This window comes from Lepidochelys kempii, chromosome 14, assembly GCF_965140285.1.
Source record: "Lepidochelys kempii isolate rLepKem1 chromosome 14, rLepKem1.hap1, whole genome shotgun sequence".
Classification (NCBI taxonomy): Eukaryota; Metazoa; Chordata; order Testudines; family Cheloniidae; genus Lepidochelys; species Lepidochelys kempii.
In genome coordinates this window covers 23,721,641-23,746,697 of record NC_136393.1, presented here as the reverse complement: position 1 = coordinate 23,746,697, position 25,057 = coordinate 23,721,641, and the positions used below count along the sequence as shown (strand labels likewise).

Genomic DNA, 25,057 nt, shown 5'->3' with positions numbered 1-25,057 from the left:
CAGAACAGGCTCACGTGTAAAAGTGGGATTCTGTCCTAGCCAGATGTCTCCTGAGTGAGTGAAGCTCCTCAGATGCACCTTGTGGAACCCACGTTTAAGTGACCAGACTATCATGCTATACAAATCTCCAGCTGAAGAGCTGCAATTCATTCTTGCAGACACAAAACCAGTTGTGTCCTACCTAGCAATGGGGCCTGCAGGATGTAAAGGAGAGACGTGCTGGTCCCTCACATGGAGCCTACAGGGGGAGATCACCCACACCTGCCAGGTGCACAGTCCCCTCTGTCTCAAATCCTGGCAGACCAACAGTGCTGTACTGATTGCAGTGTGGGATCCTAGTGGAGTTGCTGAACTCCAGCTCGAGCAGGTGAGAGCACCAGGCTACACCATGATGCCCATACACAAAGGCTCCACTTGCCAGCAGCTTGCCTGAGGCTGCTGCTGGTGAGATGTTTTGGGATGGGAGTCAGGGCCACTGTGAAGGCCCCTCTCAGGTGGCTGGGGAGACCACAGAAAACACCGCCCGGGGAGAAAGGAGAGAGAAGGCCCCCGAGTTCCCAGCAGAAGCAGAGACAGTGTAAAAGCTGTGCAGCTAGAGACAGGGAGTGCAGAACTACCCAGCAGCTCCACCTGGATTTGCAGAGGACCACTGTGAGAACTTGGACCTTGGGCTCTATTCTCATTGGGATTCATTGTTATCAGCAAGCATTTGAACAGGGTTTGTTTCATGTCTGGTGTGGGGCTTTTGCAGCAGGAGTTTCCAGGGAGTTTTCTTTCCTCCAGGTTGATTGTGAAGTCTGTTTAGTGGGGCAGCAGTTGTACCTGAGGCTCTTCCTGGAGCACGTCTGCAGGAGTTTGGGTTTGGAGCACAGCTGTGCACCTTTGCTTACCTGTTCTTTGTACTGGTCTGCATGCCGACGCTCATCTTCCACCTGCATGAAGACTTCTTTCAGTTTCTTCTCTGTACGACGCACCAGCTTGTTAGCAGCTGCTCTTTCCCTAAGAAAACAGAGCAATGTTAACCCTAGGATCAATCAGCCTAGGAATTTTATACATTGGTTCACTTGTAGCAGGGTTCTCTTTCCAGAGCATAACTAGAACACGTGGAGTTCAGTGCTAGCGTGTCCAGATCTGAGTCACACTCAGAAGCACAAATGGGTTTGATTTCTAAGTACCTTTCTAAAATGCTATCTTGTAATTGTGCTGGTTGTAACTGAAGGATCTAATCTGTCAGCACGGGAGCAGAGTGGGCTTGGCTGTTCCATGCTAAAACCAGGGGTGCTTGTTATCTGAGGTGGGGATCAGTTGCAGTGCTTTAACAAGGGCATCTGCTAACCATCTGCAGAAGAGAGATGGTTTATGGTCCTCCCCCACAGCTGAAGTACAATAGTGGATGGAGGGAAACGGACTGAAAATTTAGAGGATGGTTTTATCACAGGGAGAAATTACGGTCCTAAAAGAGAAGGCTGCTTTTTTTCCCCTGGAGCCGGGCTGCCTTGTCCTTGGGCAGGACATTAAAAGCCATCATTAACACAGAAAAATAACTACAATACCAAAAATAACGAGCTGTTAATGGACTGTTCATTGCACACACTTCCTAATTCAGGTTGATAGAGGGTTGTGGGGGTGGGCGCTATCAAACTACCAGGGTCTGTATCACTGGCTGTGCAAGGTGCTTACATGGCTGCACCACACTGTGGGATCCACTGTACTAACACAAACAGCATCACAAGGAGGCCCCACACCCAGCTAGTCTGGGGAAGGAACCAGCTCAACAGTTTCCTCTGTACGGTGAGTTGACCTTGAAACCCAGATAAGGTGAACATAATGTAAAGCCTCAGTCTTTTTATGCTGTTCAGTCCAAGAGTGTCCCTTCAGCAACTGAGTCCTAGCTAAGAAAATCCAATTGCTGGGACTGAGATGGGAATATTTAGTACCTATGAGTAGTTCTGCTAGGGCCATGGAAGTTTCAAATAACCAGTGTTGCCTGTATTTACTTGGAACACCAAACAACCATCTCTTCTTACTTTGCTTCCTGCTCAAGCTGTTCCTCTAGCTGTCCAATCTTAGCTTCCAGAGCAGAAATGGTTGCCTTGAATTTAGACTTCACAGATCCCTCCAGCTCCTGCAACTTGGCTTTCAGTTCTTTGTTCTGTCTCTCCAGCTGCTGGCGCGCATTTTCACTCTTCTGGGCAGCACTCCGTTCTCCAGCCAGCTCTGAGTTGAGCGTATCAACCTTTGGGAGGGCATGAAGAGTCAGTCATCTGGCAACATTCAAAGCCTTCATTCACCTTTTATACTGTACACTTAAGGGAGATAAAAGTGCCCAAAGCAGCATATGCCAAAGATACTGCACCTGCAGTGTGGTCTTCCTAAACCGGTCATTGAGGAGTTCCATATTGCTCTGTTCCTCTTCCAGTTCTTCCTCCAGCTGTGCAATACGGGCTTCCAGACGGCGCTTCTCATCCAGCAAAGCTGATCTGGAGGGTGAAAGAAAGCGGGTGGCATGTTACATGGTCCAACCAGGTAACGCAGTAATTACCTCCACTTGCTTTTAATAAGTCAGCAAACTCTCTCCCGATGCTGCAGTACCTATGCCAGTCATTCCCTTCATCGGGAAAACAGTGAACCAAGAGGTCAGTGTGGGGCATGCAAGTGCATTAGTAGAAGACACAGTCATTGCTGCTTATAAACAGCCTCGGACAGGAGGACAGTCCATTTGATGACTCACTTTCCAGAAGCACTGTTTGCAATCTCATCAGCCAGCTCATCCCGCTCTTGCTCAGCATGGCGACGAGCTCTTTCAGAGGCAGCAAGATCCTGCAAGGGTCATGAGAAGACTCATTTGCTTATTTAATACGCAGACTAAAATAGCACTGGTGACCTCAGAGCTCTGCAAACATTAATTCGGCTCCCCAATACCACCAGGACACAGTGAAGTGCTATTACATGACTTGCACATAGTCACACGATCAGTCAGCAAAAGAGCCAGGAATAGAACGCAGGAAGCCAGGCTCCCTCCCTTGTTCCAACCACTAGCTCTCACTCCCAGTCTGTCACTACTGGCTTCTTCATGACTGCAGTGGATTTACTCCCTTTAACCCTAAATGGAAAATACTATAGTGTTTTAGATTGATCTTTAACTATGTCAATTGCCTTCCATCTCTCTTAATACATCGATATCTTGAATCAATTTTATTATTCATACTGCATTACTGATTTCTCTTAATGGAAAAAGTCTTCATTTTTGAAGCTCATTAACAATAAACACCCCCTAAACAGTCATTTATAAAGCTACAAAAAAGAGTCTTTGTTTGCCAGACGTTACAATAAGCATTGGCAATCATGGCAAAACTAAAACTAAAAGGCACAAGCCTCTCAGGTTCTCTCTGTGGCCCACAACAACTTAGTAGTTAGCACCACCAATGTCAGGAAAACTTCAAATACATTCTACAATGCTGCATTAGTATATTTTCTGTATCCAGGTTGTGGGGCATTAAAAGATTCCTATGCATTTACCTATCCAATTGTCTATTAGTAATACTGATGCTCTGCATTTCAAGCACCTTCCATCAGAGAAATGTCTGAGCACTTTGAAATCAACAGAGCCTCATGTCCCCTCAGGAGGTAGGTAAGTATCCCTGTTATACATGTGGGGAAACTGAGCACAGAAAGATTAAAATGACAGCCAAGGTCACACAGGCTGCTCACAGCAAAGCTGGAAGAGAACCCAGATCTCCTGGTTCCCAACCCAGTGTTCTAATCACCAGACAGGTGTACAGAACACTAACGTACATGTCACTCACAAAGGCAACTCAGAACTAAATCATACCTCTTGGAGCTGGAGTATTTCTGCTTCAAGGCCTTTCAGCTTCTTTTCATTCTCCTTGGACTGAGCAAAGATCTCATCTCTGGATGCACGGGCCTCTTCCAGCTCCCGCTGATAGTCTTTCATCTGAGCCTGGAATTTAAGAGAAGGAAAAAACATCATCCGTCAGAGGACAAGTGCAGGGATTTGCTATAATCCCTTCGGGAGTTCAACATTTAGTAAATGAGGACACGCACATAGAAGGGGCCCAGTCCTACTTACTGTTTGAGATACCCACTCATTGTAGCCCCAAAACACGCACATTTTGGTCTCATACTCCTCCATTAGATTCTATCCAACTTCCCATGTTTATTTTTAAGAGACAGGACTACAGAAAAAAAAAAAGTCTGCTTAAGCTTGAATGATAAAAATTGGCAGGAATCTTATTGAGATCTCATGCTTTTAAATGGCTTGGGGGAGAAAAAATATTTTGATTTTTTCAGGCAGGAATGTCTGTGAGGGGAGGGCTCCTGCCTCATACTGAGAATGAGGGGCGATCAGCAGGTTCTCTCAAGTGCTTATATACGAATAAACAAAGCTTTGGAAACAAGCAGGGAGAACTGGAGGTCCTGGTGATGTCAAGGAATTATGACGTGATTGGAATAACAGAGACTTGGTGGGATAACTCACATGACCGGAGTACTGTTATGGATGGTTATAAACTGTTCAGGAAGGACAGGCAGGGCAGAAAAAGTGGGGGAGTAGCACTGTATGTAAGGGAGCAGTATGACTGCTCAGAGTTCTGGTACAAAACTGCAGAAAAACCTGAGTGTCTCTGGATTAAGTTTAGAGGTGTGAGCAACAAGAGTGATGTAGTGGTGGGAGTCTGCTATAGACCACCGGACCAGGGGGATGAGGCTTTCTTCCAGCAGCTAGCAGAAGCTACTAGATCGCACGCCCTGGTTCTCATGGGTGACTTTAATTTTCCTGATATCTGCTGGGAGAGCAATACAGCAGTGCATAGATAATCCAGGAAGTTTTTGGAAAGCGTAGGGGACAATTTCCTGGTGCAAGTGCTAGAGGAGCCAACTAGGGGGGGAGCTTTTCTTGACCTGCTGCTCACAAACCGGGAAGAATTAGTGGGGGAAGCAAAAGTGGATGGGAATTTGGGAGGCAGTGACCATGAGTTGGTTGAGTTCAGGATCCTGACACAGGGAAGAAAGGTAAGCAGCAGGATACGGACCCTGGACTTCAGGAAAGCAGACTTCGACTCCCTCAGGGAACGGATGGGTAAGATCCCCTGGGGGACTAACATGAAGGGGAAAGGAGTCCAGGAGAGCTGGCTGTATTTCAAGGAATCCCTGTTGAGGTTACAGGGACAAACCATCCCGATGTGTCGAAAGAATAGTAAATATGGCAGGCGACCAGCTTGGCTTAATGGTGAAATCCTAGCGGATCTTAAACATAAAAAAGAAGCTTACAAGAAGTGGAAGGTTGGACATATGATCAGGGAAGAGTATAAAAATATTGCTCGGGCATGTAGGAATGAAATCAGGAGGGCCAAATCGCACCTGGAGCTGCAGCTAGCAAGAGATGTCAAGAGTAACAAGAAAGGTTTCTTCAGGTATGTTGGCAACAAGAAGAAAGCCAAGGAAAGTGTGGGCCCCTTAATGAATGAGGGAGGCAACCTAGTGACAGAGGATGTGGAAAAAGCTAATGTACTCAATGCTTTTTTTGCCTCTGTCTTCACGAACAAGGTCAGCTCCCAGACTGCTGCGCTGGGCATCACAACATGGGGAATAGATGGCCAGCCCTCTGTGGAGAAAGAGGTGGTTAGGGACTATTTAGAAAAGCTGGACGTGCACAAGTCCATGGGGCCGGACGAGTTGCATCCGAGAGTGCTAAAGGAACTGGCAGCTGTGATTGCAGAGCCATTGGCCATTATCTTTGAAAACTCGTGGCGAACAGGGGAAGTCCCAGATGACTGGAAAAAGGCCAATGTAGTGCCAATCTTTAAAAAAGAGAAGGAGGAGGATCCTGGGAACTACAGGCCAGTCAGCCTCACCTCAGTCCCCGGAAAAATCATGGAGCAGGTCCTCAAAGAATCAATCCTGAAGCACTTACATGAGAGGAAAGTGATCAGGAACAGTCAGCATGGATTCACCAAGGGAAGGTCATGCCTGACTAATCTAATCGCCTTCTATGATGAGATTACTGGTTCTGTGGATGAAGGGAAAGCAGTGGATGTATTGTTTCTTGACTTTAGCAAAGCTTTTGACACGGTCTCCCACAGTATTCTTGTCAGCAAGTTAAAGTAGTATGGGCTGGATGAATGCACTATAAGGTGGATGGATTGTCGGGCTCAACGGGTAGTGATCAATGGCTCCATGTCTAGTTGGCAGCCGGTGTCAAGTGGAGTGCCCCAGGGGTCGGTCCTGGGGCCGGTTTTGTTCAATATCTTCATAAATGATCTGGAGGATGGTGTGGATTGCACTCAGCAAATTTGCGGATGATACTAAACTGGGAGGAGTGGTAGATACGCTGGAGGGCAGGGATAGGATACAGAGGGACCTAGACAAATTGGAGAATTGGGCCAAAAGAAATCTGATGAGGTTCAGTAAGGATAAGTGCAGAGTCCTGCACTTAGGACGGAAGAACCCAATGCACAGCTACAGACTAGGGACCGAATGGCTAGGCAGCAGTTCTGCGGAAAAGGACCTAGGGGTGACAGTGGACGAGAAGCTGGATATGAGTCAGCAGTGTGCCCTTGTTGCCATGAAGGCCAATGGCATTTTGGGATGTATAAGTAGGGGCATAGCGAGCAGATCGAGGGACGTGATCGTCCCTTTCTATTTGACATTGGTGAGGCCTCATCTGGAGTACTGTGTCCAGTTTTGGGCCCCACACTACAAGAAGGATGTGGATAAACTGGAGAGAGTCCAACGAAGGGCAACAAAAATGATTAGGGGTCTGGAACACATGACTTATGAGGAGAGGCTGAGGGAACTGGGATTGTTTAGTCTGCAGAACAGAAGAATGAGGGGGGATTTGATAGCTGCTTTCAACTACCTGAGAGGTGGTTCCAGAGAGGATGGTTCTAGACTATTCTCAGTGGTAGAAGAGGACAGGACAAGGAGTAATGGTCTCAAGTTGCAGTGGGGGAGGTTTAGGTTGTATATTAGGAAAAACTTTTTCACTAGGAGGGTGGTGAAACACTGGAATGCGTTACCTAGGGAGCTGGTAGAATCTCCTTCCTTAGAAGTTTTTAAGGTCAGGCTTGACAAAGCCCTGGCTGGGATGATTTAATTGGGGATTGGTCCTGCTTCGAGCAGGGGGTTGGACTAGATGACCTTCTGGGGTCCCTTCCAACCCTGATATTCTATGATTCTATGATTTACCTAAACTGACTGAAAAGTGTTGTAATGAACATTGTAATAGAAAATGTTCTCAAGTCTGTAGATGCACAAAAAGATCCATTAGTCTGAATGCATCACGTTAAGTTCACACTTTAAAACTGTATTTTGCTAAACTCAAAATTTTGAATATTACAGCTACTGATCATATTTTCCACAAACTTGGCTTGACTGTGGATATCATTAGATCCCAAAAATCAGCTCAAACTTCAATTTCCTTTAAAATAACTTAGTGCCATTTTTCTTAAAGTGATGGATGCAAGCCAAAATCTGTGAGCCATGGGACCACTTAGTTTATAACATACCTAAAAGAATAGAGACAGTACATATTAGGGTATGGAACCGCACGTTTGGCTTGCCATACTAAAAACTAGTCCAACTTTGATGCTGTCGTGTACCTGTTAGGTTTTTATGTGATATAAAGAGGTGTCAAACTTTACGCACTTGGGGGGTTCTGAAATTAGGAATCTAATCCTTAAACACCCAGGTAAGAAAAGTTGGGTCTCACTGCAAAACCTAAGATTGAACTTCATGGTTCATCAATATACTGGAACCATGCATAAAATGCTCAGAGATTAGGAGTCTATAGCTACATTACAAATAAAAAAAAACATTAAAGAACATTAAGGTTGCAAATCAATCACTCAGAATTACCAGAATTGAGGTTGCCCATCCAGTCTCCATTCCCTTCCCAGCTCTTCATCTGATCTGTCTTCCCCAAAGCCTCCAAGCACCCCTGCACCCACGTTCCCTGCCCTGACTAGCTCCCAGTCCTTGTCTCTGTCCAGTGTGTTTCCCCACCCACCCAGCTCTCTGTCCAGCCAGTCCCAGGTCTCCTCTCCGTCTCCACACTCTGGCTCTTTGTCAGAGCCATTTCCCCTTCCCCATCCACCCCACTGGATCCCAGTCCACCCCTCACCCAGCTCCCAGTATCTTCTCCTCCCACCCAGTCTGACAATTGTCCCCTCTGCATTTGGTTCAGGCAGCTTCCTCTACACTACTTGGGTGCAGCAGGAGAGACAGGCTACTTGCTCTCAGTTCCATTGCCTGGACCCGGACTCAGACCCAGACCCAGACTGAAGCAGCCGGGAACTGCAATTGCAGAGGAAGTCCTGTTTATGTCCCTACTGCCCCAGACTGGAGCATGTTCAGTGTGGACAGAATCTTCAGGGAATTTAGCTGCAAAGCTTCAGCTAGTCTCTACTGAGCATGTGAGAACTGTGATGTTTCAAAGGTTTATCACTTGGCCAAATTTGGGCAGATTTTCACAGGGATGGAAAAGGCACATCCCTGACAAAAAGGTAATTTCTACCCTCCCTCCTCCAAATTTCAAACCCTGTTCCAAAACATGAGGGCACTAGAGCTTCTCAAAGAAAAGGTCACCAGAAATCCCCCCTCAAAAAACAAAACAAAACATGGGCAAAACTATGCATCTTCTCCTAGTCTCATTTTTAGAAATGGCTTAACAGTTTCAGCCAAAATTTTCCAAAAATGGTTCAGCTTGAGACAGACACCCAGCCCTGGAAGATTTCAGCCCAAACAGTTACAGTCTGTCAAAGTGATAAGCAACTCAAAACAGGACAGCATAATGAGAAGTGCTCGGAAATCTTAATAGGCAGTTTTACCAGCCCCACCTAGCACATTTGAACACACACATTCTCAAGTCATTGCTCAGCTATTAATCAGTTATTTTGATCTGGCTGTTTTATGAGGTTCTTTGGTGGGGGCGGGGGGCGGGAGGAAGAGAAGAGCTTTCAGCAAGTATTTAACTGAGTCCTTTACACAAAATACTGAAATATGGCAATTTTAACCATCTCATTGACAAACATACTGATGAACTGAAATTACAGACACTGTTGCAATATGCTGCAGGAAGCAGTCATCCAGGGACAAGAGTGAAACTTGAGAACAGAGAGCTGTTCTCACCCTCAGACTGCAAGGAAACTTGACCAAAAGAAGAACTCTAAAGCAAGAGACACTCCAAGTTCATTCATGGACTGGCTTCACACACCTGCAGTTTGCGCAGCTGTTTGATTGCTTCATCTCGAGCCTTATTTGCAGCTTCTATCTGAGCTTCAAGGTCTTTGAGATCCATCTCCATTTTTTTCTTGGAAGCCACAGCAAGAGCCTTCTGTTTGCGCTCATCCTCCAGTTCTGCTTCAAGCTCCCGCACCTGTGAAGGTACAGTTTAAGAGGCTCTGTTACAGAAATGGATGAAACGGGAAAACAAGAAGATTTCGGAAAGAATCTAAAAGGATAAGAACCAAGGAAGTCTTTGATAACAACACAAGAGGGACGTGAGAAAAGCTCAGCTCTTGATCATTATCAAGTTGACAGTACTACAATAGGTAAGTCTGAGGGAGAAAACCACACACAAAACTTATGGAAATCTTGACAGCTTGTGATCTCTGCTGAAGTTTTCGCAACGAGAAGCAAAGCAAGATCTCAAAGCAAACGTGACACCCAGGGAATTTCTGAAGTACTTCTGAAAATTCATATGCTAAACATCCTAGGGACTAAAACAGAGTTACCCATTCAACTGCTTCATGATCAACTTTCTAATAAGTGTTTCTGTCTACCTTCATTGTTCCAGTGCAGAAGCTAATATTTCAGCTTATTAAACTGCTCTTACCGAAAAGAATAGAATAACCTCAACATTTTTAATACAGAATTATAATTAAATGGTTACTTCAGGCACATCTATGTCACCAACACATACAGTAAGACATTGTATCCCAACCATAACTCAAGGCAAAAATGAAGAGCAATTTAAGTAGTATCTAATATCTGAGCAACCAGCCAACAGGAAGCTAAAACAAATTATGCAACGATGTTAAAATTGAACCAGAAAACTTGGCTGTTACACAAAAACTGACTTTGTTGTATATTGAATCGAATTTACTATTTTGTATTAGAATGTCAAGAGCTCTTGTTCAGTTGTGATACAGCAATATGTGCTCTTACAGCACAATGAGGTGGGGAGCCTTAAAAATGACCTTCTCTATCCATTGTTTATAACCTTCCCATAGAAGCTGGAATCGGGCCAGTGTTGCCAACTCTCATCATTTTATCCAAGAGTTTGGGGATATTTGATGTTTTTCTTTAAGACCCAGCTCTTTGAGTCATGTTATTATGTGTCTGCTTTAAAATTAAAGAAAAAAAAGCAAGTTTCTAGCCCTCACGGTTCTGGAGAAAAGCTTGAGAATGAAATCAAAAGTCTCTTACATTAGAAGACAAATATGAACCTAAAAACTTCTTTAAAAATCTCATGATTTTTAAGCCATCTTTTAATGTTTTGGGGCCTGAAATGATCGTTCAATGCTAGGGGTTGGCAATCCTGTGATCCTTTTTCCAATTTTCATTAGGGAAATAGTTTGTTTTGCTGATTATCTAGCACTTATCTCAACTACGTACCATATCAGTCAGCAGGAATGGATCCATCTCTGAAAATACAAGCACTGCACCACATATTTTACTTGACATAAATCCAGGTAGCAACTACTGCTACAGAACAGTAGAAGGAGCACATGCACTGCACATATTTTAGTATGATCACACCAAAAACTGCATTTTTGTAAGTGACTTGTTAGTAGTTTTGGATTTATAAAGACATTTCCAGTCATTTCCATTTTAAAAAGGTAGTTAAAATGGAAAGAACAGCCAAGTAGCAAAAGTGTCCCGTTAAGAAATTAAAATCAAACACTCTACATTACATGTACTGGAGGTTTTGTGCTACTCTGTCATGCAGAATGTGTAAAGATCAGTGCTTAAGAGATCTGTAGGGCAGGAACATCACATAAACCTTGAGGGTCATCCCAACTTTTGAGTAATAAGAAATCAATTAACCATGTTCTTTGTTTGTTTGCTACAGTTGCTTTCAAAAGCGTGTTTAATAGGGGATACCTGTTTAACCAGCATCCTCTTCTTCTCTTCATTCTGTTCATCTCTGGCCTGTAGGTCTCTCTCAAACTGGGCCTTCATAGCTTGCATGTTCACTTCCAGGCGAAGCTTGGCATCTTCTGTGGCCTGAAGTTCATCTTCCAGTTCTTCTAGCTGGGTCCTCATCTCTTCAACCTGCTGCTCTAAGGTTCGCTTGGACTTTTCCAGTTCATGGACCTAAAACGCAAGCATGAAGCAGATACAAGCTTTTTGTTATTTTGACAATAGTAATGGTATGACTGCAAAATAGGGGATCAATAAGATATTGAGTCCTTTGTTAGCACTGATTTAACTCTGTGGTTGTCCTACACTAAACCAGAATAACTAAGACACTCATTCCTAAATCTGTATTAACAACAACCCAGACCAGCAGATGAAGTTTTAACTGTCTGATAAACAGAGGAAACTAGCAGCTGTATAGTCAGTGATTCAGAGTATCCCAAAGAAAAAAGAGCTAGTAAGATAACAAGTTTTTGATCTAGCATAAGGGTAACAGTCAATCATTTGATGTGTGTCTCCTACTTACCACATCTGTGAATGTTGCAGAAATGCCTGGCATTGGTGAATACCGATTAGCCTCCAGAGTATTACATTCTTTAGGTATTTTAAAAGGTACAGCTCTTAAATATCAAGGTTTCAGACTTTCAAGTTTTACTATCTAGTATTAGTTTCCTTGTACAAATGGGCTTTACTATTTTATCCCCTTCATGCAATGTAGCACACAAGAGGTGGAAAAATACTTACATTTTTGCCCACATCATCTTTGGAGCTCATTAAGTCCTCCATGTCTGCACGCAACTGCTTATTCTGCCTCTCAAATTCTTCTTTAGCCTCCAGGGCTTCTTCCAAACCTCGAGCCAGAGACAGCGCCTTGGTCTCCTTCTCTCTAGCCTCTGCCTCTGCCCGGTCCCGCTCTTCTGCGTAGCGAGCAGAAATATTCTTTTCTTCCGCCAGCATCTGAAAATGTTAATACAAGGTTCAAATATTAATCTTAAAGAAAATCTGTCAGAAGGACACTCACTGAAATTTCAGTGAACATTTTAATGCTCTCAGGTTACCTGGCATATTATTCATTCTGCCAACAATGTCAACTCTTGGTCAAGGGGCTTTGGCATGAGATAAAATAGGGACTATCATCCAAAACACAGTAGTCTGAAAATAAAGGGAGCTTCTATCCATGCTCTAGGAACTGGCTCAGAGCCTCAGTTTTATATTCCTCCTTCAGTCTTCATGTCCCTTCTCAAAAAATCCATCAGGATCCCCCAAGACAGTTAAAGTCAAGTCAAACTCTAGCATGGCTATAAGCTTCTACTTAAAAGACATTTCACTTTTTCATAGACCTATCCAACCAGAATGTGAAGCACCAAGGTAGGTGCGTGGCTCACTGAAACTATTAGAAAAGTGGTCCCCTGTGAAAAGCCAACGTTGCAACAGCCAACTGAGTCCACACAAAATATTGTGTTTCTAATTAGAGGTCTCCCTGAAAAAGTCTCGGAGTGGTTAACACATGACTGAGGCTTTACACACTACCATTTCTTTGCCCTGGTCTACACAAAGTTAGGTCAATGCAAGACAGCTTTCGTCGACCTAAGTGTCTACACTTAAATTTCATTCCCACCAACATGACTTGCCCGCTACACTGACTTAACTCCACCTGCACGAGGGGCGAAGTGCCATGGTTGATGTAGTTCGGTCGACGCAGCGTCAGTGTAGACACTGCATTGTGGGATGGCTTCTGAAAGCCAGCGACAGCAATGTCCCACACTAACAGTTCAACCCGTACAAGCACTCCTTGGGGTGGGGGCGCTCACTGCCAAAACAAGAAGCAAATTATAGACACGCACAAGTGATGTAATAACTTGGGCGACTGTACACTCACACAACTTAGTTCAACATAATTTTGTAAAGCAGATGTTGCCTGAGTGTTGAAGGCAGAAGTGAGATGACCAGAATTAGAGAGAGTACCTGATCAAACTTCTTCTGTTTTTTCTCCAAGTTGGACACAATTTGGCGCTGATGATCCAGGTCCACTATCAAGTCATCCAGCTCCTGCTGCAGGCGATTCTTAGTCTTTTCCAGTTTATCATAAGCCATTGCCTTCTCCTCTAGACGTTGGCTCAGAGCCTCCATATCCTTCAGCAATTTCTTCTTATTTTCCTCCAAACCTTCAATAGTCCCCATGTCGTCATCTACCTTCTTCTTGGCATCAGCCAGCTAAAGTTTTACAGAAGACAATAAAGTGGTTTCTTATAGCTTCTTACTGTTCACAGCTATTAACAGGATACAATAAAAATGCAGTTACACCTCCACGATGCAAAAAAGTAACGTTTATTACACTGTGGGAAACCCACAAGAACAAAAACAGCTATTTCTGATTAACCAAGGTACAAACAAAATGATGATACAACAATGTATTACAGGTATGAAGCCTTATAGGATATGAGAGTTAAATCTACCCAAACTAACTCAGGGTACCGAAATCTCACTGTTATTACAAAATGTTTACAACACTTTGGAGGAGAAAGATCCATGAAAAATTATTCAACACAAGTCAGCCTAATTTTTGTCCCAACTGAAAGAGTGAAATATTGCCTGGCAGAAGTTGCAATACATTTCACAGTCATCACACTGAATTTGTGGGCCACACTAATATCCTACCATTTCCAATAGCTTCATACCTGCGATTGCAGGGTGAGGATCTGTTTCTCCAAGTTCTTCCTGGCCTCCTCCTCCTCTTCCTGCTGCTCCTGTAGGTTGTTCTTCTCTTCCTCCAGCTGCCTAATCCTACTGCTCAAGTTCAATTTCTGGCGGGTTTCCTCCTGAAGAAGCTCCTGTTAGCATGAAAATAATTAATCTTGAATTTCACCTTTTGCTGATGGTATTTAAATCTGGCCTTAAGATGAGCTGCCCTCCAATATTCCTTTGTTTCCTGGAGGGGGGGAAGGGGGGTAGGGGGGATGCTTGAAAGAAAAATAGTATTTTAAGTCAGCTTTATTTTCCTGAATACTGTTTGATCTGAAGATATTCAATACTCCTCTAATTTGCTAATCTCAGGTCCATCACTCTCATCTCCAAGAAGTTTAATTAAAATCTAGTTTCATGGCCAAAAAGGTCATCTTAAATTGGTACAGCTTAATAATACATAGTGGTATGCAGAACTAAGCCATCTTTCCAACAGAAAAAAAAAATTACATGAGATAAAAGGAGAATTGTTTTAAAATTGCAAGATCTAGTTATACTGCTTAGCTGGCACTACCCAGCACCTGCTAGAATATCATTACATGTACAATAAATTTCCATCAGAACCCACTGCTTTCCTTGTGGGGGCAGGTTTATTTGTGTTGTGCTCTCTTTTCCTCCTATACTTCGCTTCCTATTAAAAAACAACAACACTTGTCTGAACAGCAAAATTGGCTAAAGACTGGGACCTGAAAGGACAACAACCATGAGAAGTAGAGAAGTCACTTGGTTGAGCAGGGTGGGAATCAACTCCACTAAGTGATAAAAACACTTATGCATGCTCCACAGACAATGTCTAAGACCGTAACAATTTAGTGAAGCCACCTGCCCTCTGACACATCACAACCTTACCTCCACAAACCCCATGGTGAGGCCAGTAAATGACTGGGTTAGAAGAGTTTCCTGACATCAGATGGCCTTAATGAAGATATGGTCCTATTGGGTCAGACCATTAGTCTCTCTAGTCCTGCATCTGTCAGTGGCAAGTCCTGAGACACTTCAGAGGAAGGTGGAAGGAACTCCACAGTAGAGAACTCTAGAACAGTGTACCCACACAGGCAGGATCTTCCTAATACCCATTAAATAGTGAAGTCTGAGGACTTACAGCACTGACATTATATGGGGTTAAAAAATGCAACTGTGGATGTTCTCACTTATGTAAATGCTCACTTTTTGTTTAAATTCTACTTAAGAGGGCACCATTGTGGCAGCTTATCTTATCTTGTTAAGTCCTTCTGAATTTCCTCTGTCTTCTCTGGTCTTGGCTAACAAATTGTGTCATTGGCAAATTCAGTCACCTCATTTCTGATCTTTTCCAGATCACTCAGTCAAATTCCTTATTAAGGTTTTACTGCAATTATAATTGATCATTTCTATTTTCTGTCTCAACCTCTTTGTAATCTATGACAGCACTTCACATCTTGTCTTCAAGACCCATGACTTACTTTCCTTGTCAACTTCTCATGAGGGATTTTTGACAAAAGGTTTTTTGAAAGTTCAAGTTCTAAAGAGGTTTTTCTTAATCGTTTATTTTGGGGAGATGTTCAGAATTCTAGAAGAGCAGCACAGTTCTCCATTACAGAAGCCATGCTGTTTTGTCTCTTGAGTTAATGGAATTATGACAATTTTCACCAGCTGAGGATTTGCACCAATAATGTGTCTACCTGTGGGACAATGCACAGCTACAGACTAGGGACCAAATGGCTAGGCAGCAGTTCTGCGGAAAAGGACCTAGGGGTGACAGTGGACGAGAAGCTGGATATGAGTCAGCAGTGTGCCCTTGTTGCCAAGAAGGCCAATGGCATTTTGGGATGTATAAGTAGGGGCATAGCGAGCAGATCGAGGGACGTGATCGTTCCCCTCTATTCGACATTGGTGAGGCCTCATCTGGAGTACTGTGTCCAGTTTTGGGCCCCACACTTCAAGAAGGATGTGGATAAATTGGAGAGAGTCCAGCGAAGGGCAACAAAAATGATTAGGGGACTGGAACACATGAGTTATGAGGAGAGGCTGAGGGAGCTGGGATTGTTTAGCCTGCAGAAGAGAAGAATGAGGGGGGATTTGATAGCTGCTTTCAACTACCTGAAAGGGGGTTCCAAAGAGGATGGCTCTAGACTGTTCTCAATGGTAGCAGATGACAGAACGAGGAGTAATGGTCTCAAGTTGCAGTGGGGGAGGTTTAGATTGGATATTAGGAAAAACTTTTTCACTAAGAGGGTGGTGAAACACTGGAATGCGTTACCTAGGGAGGTGGTAGAATCTCCTTCCTTAGAGGTTTTTAAGGTCAGGCTTGACAAAGCCCTGGCTGGGATGATTTAACTGGGAATTGGTCCTGCTTTGAGCAGGGGGTTGGACTAGATGACCTTCTGGGGTCCCTTCCAACCCTGATATTCTATGATTCTATGACAAGAATAACAGGGGAGAAAAGACTAGGGAGGCAGGAAAGAAGGCAACAAAATCCTGTGATTTTTAGCATGTTTCAAAGTTTTGTTACATTCCACAAATGTAAGTTTCAAAATTGCCAGGAGCTGACTATGTCCCTCCCTCACCCAATTCACCCTCAAAATTTCAAGTCTAACTGCAATAATTTAAATGCTAATATTTTTAAGTATATTTTCCCTGTTTTCCTTTATTCAAGGGGAAATTAAATGCACACAAACTCTTTATTGACAATGGATGTAAAGAATGTACATAACCTTTCATGGTTTATTTGTACATTAACCCAAAACAAACACTGGGGCTACGTAATTTTAAGATCTCAAGTTACTCAAAGGCAGGGGGAAGGAGGAGAGAGGGAGAGAGAGAGAGAGACTCTCCTTTATGCCTTACAGGTGGCCCCAAGAGCCTGGTTTACATGAACATTTAACATACTGGCTCAGTAAAGCCTACGGAATCATTGTTGGTAGAACGTAAGAAACACTAAGTGAACCTTACTGAGACGGCCAAGTCTAGAAAGTAGCAACTCTAGTCCGCCATGAAAAGTCAGTTTTTTCACAGATTCAAAGGCCAGAAGGGATCTCTGATCTAGTCTGAGCACCTGCATAACACAGGCCATTGGACTTCCCCAAAATAATTCCTTTGAACTGGAGAATTCCCTTTGAACTAGAGCTCCCAATGCAGCTGAACAGTCAGCAACATAGTACATATTTCAGTGCACAGTGGCTCATCTGAGCCAGTGCAGTGATTATTTGCGTAAGTCAAGGATTTCTGGCCCACAAGTTACCGATGGGAGGGAAATGAAGGGAGTGCAATATCAGTGCCATACCCAATTCAAAAAGCTAAGCAAATGTGGATACTTAGGTTTCTCACAAAGCCTTCTAGAGGGGGCTCCAAGTGTTGTTGGAAGAGGAGACTGAGACCCTCAGTTTTCAGTTCCACAGCTGAACGTTTCTATTGATGAACACAAGTTCAGTGTTAAAAACTGGGTTCTTACTACAACTGATGACACACCTGTGTATCTTGAAGCTGAGACTCCAGACCTGCCGCATCTTTGGCAAACTTTATGCCCTTCTTCTCTGCTTCCTCCAAGAGGCTTGAGACATTGTCCAGCTCATTCTGCAAAGCAAGCAATCTAAAAGGTAACACCAAGCAGCTGGTCTGCTGTAGCAGCTGTACGCTGTTGAGAGATGTGGGTGCAAAAGACCACAATGCTCAACATATAGCAAGCATGAAAGCTAAGAGAATGAGAGCTCCAGGTACAAAGATGCTCCCAGGTAATAATTTTAGCTAAGTTTTACATTTTTAAGTTGAATGTCAATTATGACTTTAAAACAATAAATCTCTTTCAAATGCACGTTTACCTCCCACTGCTGTTGAGAGAACAATCCCATAACCACTTTTGTATTCATATATTTTGCTTTTGGTAATATTGCAATTAGTATTTAAATGGTATTTCCATTACAGGGCTGCCTTATGGGATCTATCACTGTCCATGGATTCCCTAGGGACATTAGGGTCCAGAGACTGCAACCTTTTCGGACAGATCCCTGCCAACTGTCAATGCTTGTTATTTCCAGGATGTGCTACTGTAATGCACTCCTACCTTGGAACTACTTGAGGACTGCCTGGGAGTTTCAGATAGTGTGAAATGGAGCCACTCACCTTTGAGTAAGTTTAGGTTGTTTTACCTAAACAAAAGGCCCTGCATTGTACTGGTTCTGAAACAATTAAAAATGCAATCCAGGGCACTATCTTTTGTATATAGAGCTGTAAATTGCTTGGAAGCTTCTCTCAAAGACCATCTCTTCCCTTTACCCTATTCGATAGTTGTGAAGTGCCAGACTTGAAAACCTGGCAACTGCGTACTCACTACAGACACTTCTGCTTTATTTTTCACTCTTTTGCTGTTCAGCAGAGACCAAGACTGGGGCTTTTAAGATACAGTGCAAAACAACTGTTTGATGGACCTTTTTGCAAATTTGAATCAACAGCTCAATCTGTGTTTACAATCACTGTACAAGGGAAGATGGCAAGTGTGAGATTTATTGGCCGGCTGCTAAGGATATTGTTAATTTTGTAACAAACCCCAGATAGCAACAATATGAATAAAAAAAGTTCAGACCTGTAATTAACTGAATAAAAAGTTAAAGTTTTATATGGGTAAAATGTTCCATATTTTTAATATTTAGGAAGTGCCTGACAATTTTTAAAACTGTCTCTGGTTGTTTGCCCGATTTTTACATAAACTTCTCTTGTACTCTGCAGAAAAGCTTTACATATTTTTCATCCATTTCCATTTTACAGAAGTCAATGGAGTTTTATTAGGAATTCCAAGTCTGGATTTTATTTATTTATTTTAAAAGAACAGTTTCAAAGTTTTGTAGACTATACCGTGACTAAGCAGGATCATTTCAAGAGTTTAATTGTAGATTCAGGTTTCATGCTGACCATATACCATGCACATACATCTCAGTCATTGCAAGGCGTGTTTTTGCAGAGTCCTTTGATTTTAGCAGATGATGCAAGACCAAAATGCAATGGGGTGTTTTGAAAGTTTATCTATGTTCTGCAGTCACTTCTGCAGATGCTTGATTTTTTTAATTCCTTGCTCATTTTCCAATTAAGGTTAGGATTTTGTGGTTGTAAGAGTATGCCAGAGAAGAGATCAATTTCCATCTTACCTGCAGTTTGTTAGCCTTTTCTGCCATCTCTGCCCTAATCCTCTCTCCTTCTGACGCTTTGGCATGTAGTTCCTGTACCTGAGCATCTAGCTTCTTCCTCTTGTGCTCAGACTCTGCTTTGACCTGCTGCAATACCTTCACCTCACAGGCTAGCTCCTTGTTGTCAGTTTCTAGGCCTTGCTTGTTCTTTTCAAGATTTGCTTTGAACTAGAAAAGCACAAAATTAAAGTGCATCACTAATTATAGCATTTCACATTATTCTCCATCAGGCACTTTCCTACAAAATATTTGACCTCAAAACACATTTTTAAACTCAAGTGGCAACTGAGTCTAATGTGAGTGTTAGCTATACATAGAAAAATGGCAGCTTCACACATCAGCATAGGACCCTTTGGTAAGACAGCAGGTATTTTCCCATCCTTTATATTTGCTTATCCAAAAAGAGTTTTAAATTAACAAAGTGTTTAAGTCTTACATAATTATATTAAGCATTAAAGCTGTTCAGGTTGATAAGTAAAGCTGGTGGAAATGTAGTTTAATGCTGTAGTTCCCACTAGCAAGAATTTTGCCTTTTCAAAGAGAAATTGCTGCAGTATTCCCTATGTTTAACATAGAAAACAAACAGTAATGTTAATTATTTGCAAAGGCATTAGTGAATTATGACAACTGTAGTTAAACAGACTTCAGCGTACTACACTTGGCAGTGTTTGGAACAATTTCACTTTTCAACAAGATACTGTAGCTGCTACCAGAAGACATTGCTATGCAAATGTAATTAACAAGAGGGAGTCCTCACCCTGGCTACTAGGGTGACAGCGATCATAAAAATGGTCACAGTTCAAGATAACTGCACCTGTATTCCCTGTGTATGGACTAGCAACAGCACCAGTCCAGACTTCTGGCTCTCAGTCATTACCTCTCTTGGGTGGAAACCTAAATCTCAACCCCTTCTGACCAGGAGCTCTCCAGGCTGAACAGTTCCCTGACTATGCTGTGACCTCCCTAGCAAAGACAGACTGCTTAAGCAGGCCTGCTTTGCTTCTCTTTTCCGTGTAATTGCCAGTTAAGTTACCACACAGCTCTTTCTAAGCAAGCACATTTATTCTTAATGTAAAAGCGTTAGAGAAAACAAACATACTACTAAACCAATAAAATAACCTACATGCACACTACCAGAGATCATCCCCTCACACCAGCAAGGGCTCTGGTTGTTTTTTGTCCTTCAAACCCCATGCAGGATTTTTCCTGTGGTCACAAGTTCAACACAGCTTCAGCCAAGAATCAACCCACTCATGGCTCTGAGTGTCACTCCTTTAACCCATTTGAGTATTTGAAGCCACCATAAATAGGTAATCAGCCAGACAATGCTCAAGGCACGGCTTCAAAAGGATGGATGCAGAGGTAGGTCAAGAAACCCGCTTATTTCTTTGTCTAGCTCATTGTTTCAAACTGTCATCTGAAGCATAATACTGTCCTAGGCTTTACATTAGCCATGCCTTCTCCTTAAAGAAGTTACATACAATCCCATATCAAATACTTGAATTTTTAATGCAATGAACTCATAAAATACTTATCTAATTCAATAACATTAAATTAGGATATTTCAGAATATTGTCATATCACAGAAGTCACAACACCACTGCACAATTTGGCAGTGTGTATTAAAGATGCCTAGGACTAGAACAGAATGGGCATTATGGGTCACAACTCAAGTTCATTGTCAGAACTGAATGTGAAAGCATCTACAGTACCTTGATTTAGCCAATACAAATTTTTTTGTATAAAGCCCCAAATTACCACCACTTTCTCTGGAAACATTCTGCAATCTACACATTCTGAGTTTCCACGATATGCATCTGATGAAGTGAGCTGTAGCTCACGAAAGCTTATGCTCTAATAAATTGGTTAATCTCTAAGGTGCCACAAGTACTCCTTTTCTTTTTACATTCTGAGAAGTGCTTCTCATCAAATGAGCTTGCAGACGGCTGTACCAAGTATTCAGCTAACAATACCTGGTACAATACTGTGTCTCTAGATGTATCGCTTCCAAGTCTGCCAGGGAGATGGATCCTGGGAGTGTCCAATAGTAACAGGTTGGTATTTGAGCTAGAATTCTAGCTTCTTGGTCATTTTGTAGCAGACATATACAATCACCGAAGATCTATTAGCTCCATGAGCAAGTATGAGACAAAGGGACAAGACTGGCAGTGTTATTTGACAGAAGTGTATACAATCCCAAAGCAAGAAAATTTCAGTTATCACATGAAGTAGCTTGCAATTTCCACTCACCCTTTTGGCCTGTTCAAGTTGTTCAGAGAGCTCCTCCAATGCAGTAGCATGTCTTTGTCTGATTTCCTGTATTTGAGCTTCATGGTTCTTGGTTTCTTCTTCAATAGCTTTCTTCAATTCAGCCACTTCCTGCTCACGCTTTGTCCTGGAGAAAGCATCATAATACAGTAGAACCTAAGAGTTACGATCACCTCAAGAACGGAGGTTGTTCGGAACTGAACAAAATGTTATGGTTGTTCTTTCAAAAGTCTACACCTGAATATAGACTTAAAAAACAGTTTTGAAACTTTACTATGCAGAAGGAAAAAAAAGTGGAAAGCAGCATTTTAAGTAATTTACATTTTCTTTTTTTTTTTTGGTCTCTGCTGCTGCCTGATTGTGTACTTCCAGTTCCAAATGAGTTGTGTAGTTGACTGGTCAGTTTGCAACTCTGGTGTTCATAACTCTGATGTTCTATTGTAGATTATTAAAGCTCAACATTTTACAGTCTAATTTATTCCTCATTTAAGCAAATTTTCTTTTTGAACTTCAGTATCTTGCTGTCTACATGAAGTGTTACAGTTGTTTCCACAGCAGCGTAATACAGCAGTGTTCACAATCCACACCTGGGATTGGGCGGGGCCAGTGGGAGATGAAGAATGGTTTCACAATTAATGATCTGGAGTTGGTAGACCTGGATTTTATTCCCAGCTCTACCAGGCTCACTGTGGGGCCTCAGCAAGTCACTTTACCGCTCAGTTCCCCATCTGTATTTTTTTTGCAATTAATATTTTCCTTCCTCAAAGGGTACTGAGGTGTAATTCATTAGTTTTGGTAAAACACTTTGTAACTGTCGGCTGGAAAGAGCTATATGGGAAAATTATTAAAGCCACAAATCTTCACTGACATTAGTTTCAAGCTAAGGTTACATGAAACATCTTTATGAAGTAACTTTTTTCTCTTTAAATTAAACCTGGACTTTAAATAGTGTCTTTTAAAATGTGCTGGTCACCTCACCTCAATTCTTGCTGTGCTGCAGTGGTATCCAAAGTGTCTTCTAGCTCAGTCTTCAGGGCCTCCAGCTCCTCACTTAAGTCTCTCTTCTGCTTTTCAGCCTTGTTGCGCGATGCCTTCTCGGATTCAAGGTCCTCCTGGAGTTCTGCAATCTGAGCTTGCAACTCTCGTATTAGCTTCAGTGCATTGTTCTTCTGAACTGCTTCTTCATCACCTCTGTTAAATATGGACACAGGATAAGGAATGGGCAAGAATAAGATCGGATATTAAAGACGGAATAAGACTGATTCACTACCAGTCCTCATAATGGAATTTGAGTAAATGGAACCCAAATAGATTTTACTTAAAACAGCAACCATCAAAATGCACCTTTAAACAAACATGTACATTTTTAGTGTATTGAGACTAGTACCTCAGTTATTAAGAGAGATACCGTTAGGGATGTTGGGCATTAAAGTGGTCTTACTTCCAGTCTTCCACTTCTCTAACTCCTATACTAAAGTCTCTCCAAAATTTGTATCTCATCAGTATACTAAGACTTCTAAATCATGAGTCATGAAAACCGACATGACTTTTGCAGTTGTGTCTCCAGTCACACTATTAAAAAAATAATGCGCAATAAGTTTTGGATTTTTAGTAAGAAACCTCAGTATAGCAGCAAGGTTATTTTAACTAGTGACTAGAGGGGGGAGAGAAAGCACAGAGCTGGATTCTAAAGGCCCAGCAGCCAGGAAGGCCAGAGAGCAGTTCTATTAACAGTTCTTCTGCCACATTTAATATCACCGACAACTGAATGGAAAATTGGCAGAGTTGTCCAAGTAGATCAACTGTTTTAAAAACAGATTGTTTGGTGTAGAACAATCACTTAAAAATAAAGTAACCGTAGTACATTTTGGTGCTGCCAAACCCGTATCAATAACCAGAAATTAAGTTTAAAATGTAGTCAGCCACCCCCAACCAAGGTTTATTAACCTCACTCACAGCCCAATTTCTTACTGTGCAGAATTTTTTGTGGTTGGTGTCAGAGAAAATGCAAATTCTTGAATATTTCTTGAGGAATGTCAAAGCCACTGACTGACTTATGATTAAGTGGTCTCGCGACCTTGATGCTGAATTGTTATATGCCAACTGCAGTCGTTTTAAAGTGAAGTGGGTTGGTAAGTTAAAGGCTCTTTTGCAGAGTAATCCTAGCATACAAATGCAAAACTTATTTCTTTGTACTACAAACTGCGAAAAGGAACATACTGATAAGGCCATATTCTCATTTATGCCAAAGCTCCTTTACGCTACTCTGGCAATCTAGAGGTGCTTTGGGGTACATTTACACAGTGCTCCATGGCAGTGCTCCTGTAAGCCCAGGCTGAGGGACATGGAGTTGGGCTCACGCTACCACTCTAAGAATAGCTGTGTAGACAGCTCTTTGAAGTTGCAGCTTGGGCCAGAGCTCCAGCTCTGAGGCTCACCCCTGAGCAGCAACTTCAAAAAGCTGTCTAAACAGACGTTTTTAGAGAACTAGTGTGAGCCCCGCAACCCCATGTCTGTCAGCCTGGGCTGGAGGGCTCGCTGCTGCAGGCTGTGTAGACATACCTTTGCTGTAAATAAGAACTAGTCTCACAGCCTTAAATACCTTTCTGGCTTTGCAGTTAGTCTAATACAGGAGCAACTTACTCAGATAGGAAACCTCAGCAGTCTCAAAATAAAAAGCAGCAATTGGTGCTAACTAGCTTCCCTTACTTCCAACTCTGATTAGTATAATCTTGAAAATGGATTAAAAGGTAAATCTGAAATAAAATCCCACTGATTTTTATCTAACCACAAACCCCACCAGTCTCTGACCTGGCAAGGGCAGCCTGCAGCTCCTCTTCTTTCTTGGCTAGTTGGATCTTTAGCTCTTCAATCTGGGCTTGCAGCTCAGCTATTTGGTCCTGAAGGTCTGTTGTTTCTCCGTCAAGTTTTCTTTTAGCTTTTTCCAGTTCTTGACGGGTCTTCTCTTCCTTTTTCAAACGTTCTTTAGAAGGATGAGAAGATATTCAATACAACTCTTTCAGTACATTGTATAAAAAGATGGCAAAAAGCCTGCATCTTGCAATTTTATTGGTTGTGGACAACTGAATGATAAACTACTAATTCTTTTAATATCAGTAGGGATATCATTTTAATCCTCTTTTCCTGAAAGTCTGCTTTACATAACTAGGTCAAGACAACAGAGATATCTGGGTTTCTCCCTTTTCTCTGGAACAATCAGATGGAATGATTTTGGAGCCTCTCCATTTCCAGTTTCATTCCTTCTGATTAGTAATATATCTGGTTAGACTAGTCTGTCTCCCTAATTTGGGAGAAAAATACATCTTTTCAATCCAGTTCAAAAGTTCCTCTTGGTTAGCAGCATCCGTCAAGCTTTCAGGTAAGTACAATTAAAATTTGTCCTTTTATTATATTAACTACAACAAATGGTCTGGTCTCTAATGGCAGTACTCCAGGAAACACTTTAAGGGACAAAAGAGGACATGTACCTTAGGGCACTAATAATCAGTCACCTGTTGGAGGTGGGGAGGAGAGAAAGATTTTCTCCCTTTTTCATATATCCAGAGAAAGCTGGAAGTACTACTCCAAAGACAGAAGCCAAAGCCTGCATCAGCCAAAGCCTGTGTGTTTAGCCTATATTTACTTAAGGGAATGTATGGAGAGTGCTACGTACACAGGGCTTATCCACTGCTGATGCTTCTTCCCTCTCTACTGACAATATGAGGATTGCT

At 42.4% G+C, this 25,057-nt stretch overlaps 1 protein-coding gene across 3 annotated transcripts in view; it reads right to left on the bottom strand.

Annotated features, from left to right (window-relative positions):
• Nucleotides 1-25,057, bottom strand: part of MYH10 (myosin heavy chain 10) — a 144,736-nt gene that overhangs the window by 3,439 nt on the left and 116,240 nt on the right. For all 3 annotated transcript variants that reach the window (XM_073310850.2, XM_073310851.2, XM_073310852.2), the window contains 15 exons: nucleotides 24,138-24,309; nucleotides 22,305-22,517; nucleotides 21,309-21,453; nucleotides 19,020-19,226; nucleotides 17,350-17,454; nucleotides 13,839-13,991; nucleotides 13,126-13,374; nucleotides 11,905-12,117; nucleotides 11,125-11,337; nucleotides 9,233-9,394; nucleotides 3,833-3,961; nucleotides 2,732-2,820; nucleotides 2,357-2,480; nucleotides 2,028-2,236; nucleotides 891-999 (listed from right to left, as the gene is read on the bottom strand). In XM_073310850.2, the coding sequence (XP_073166951.1) occupies nucleotides 891-999; nucleotides 2,028-2,236; nucleotides 2,357-2,480; nucleotides 2,732-2,820; nucleotides 3,833-3,961; nucleotides 9,233-9,394; nucleotides 11,125-11,337; nucleotides 11,905-12,117; nucleotides 13,126-13,374; nucleotides 13,839-13,991; nucleotides 17,350-17,454; nucleotides 19,020-19,226; nucleotides 21,309-21,453; nucleotides 22,305-22,517; nucleotides 24,138-24,309 (2,492 nt within the window). The remainder of the gene's footprint in view (nucleotides 1-890; nucleotides 1,000-2,027; nucleotides 2,237-2,356; nucleotides 2,481-2,731; nucleotides 2,821-3,832; nucleotides 3,962-9,232; nucleotides 9,395-11,124; nucleotides 11,338-11,904; nucleotides 12,118-13,125; nucleotides 13,375-13,838; nucleotides 13,992-17,349; nucleotides 17,455-19,019; nucleotides 19,227-21,308; nucleotides 21,454-22,304; nucleotides 22,518-24,137; nucleotides 24,310-25,057) is intronic.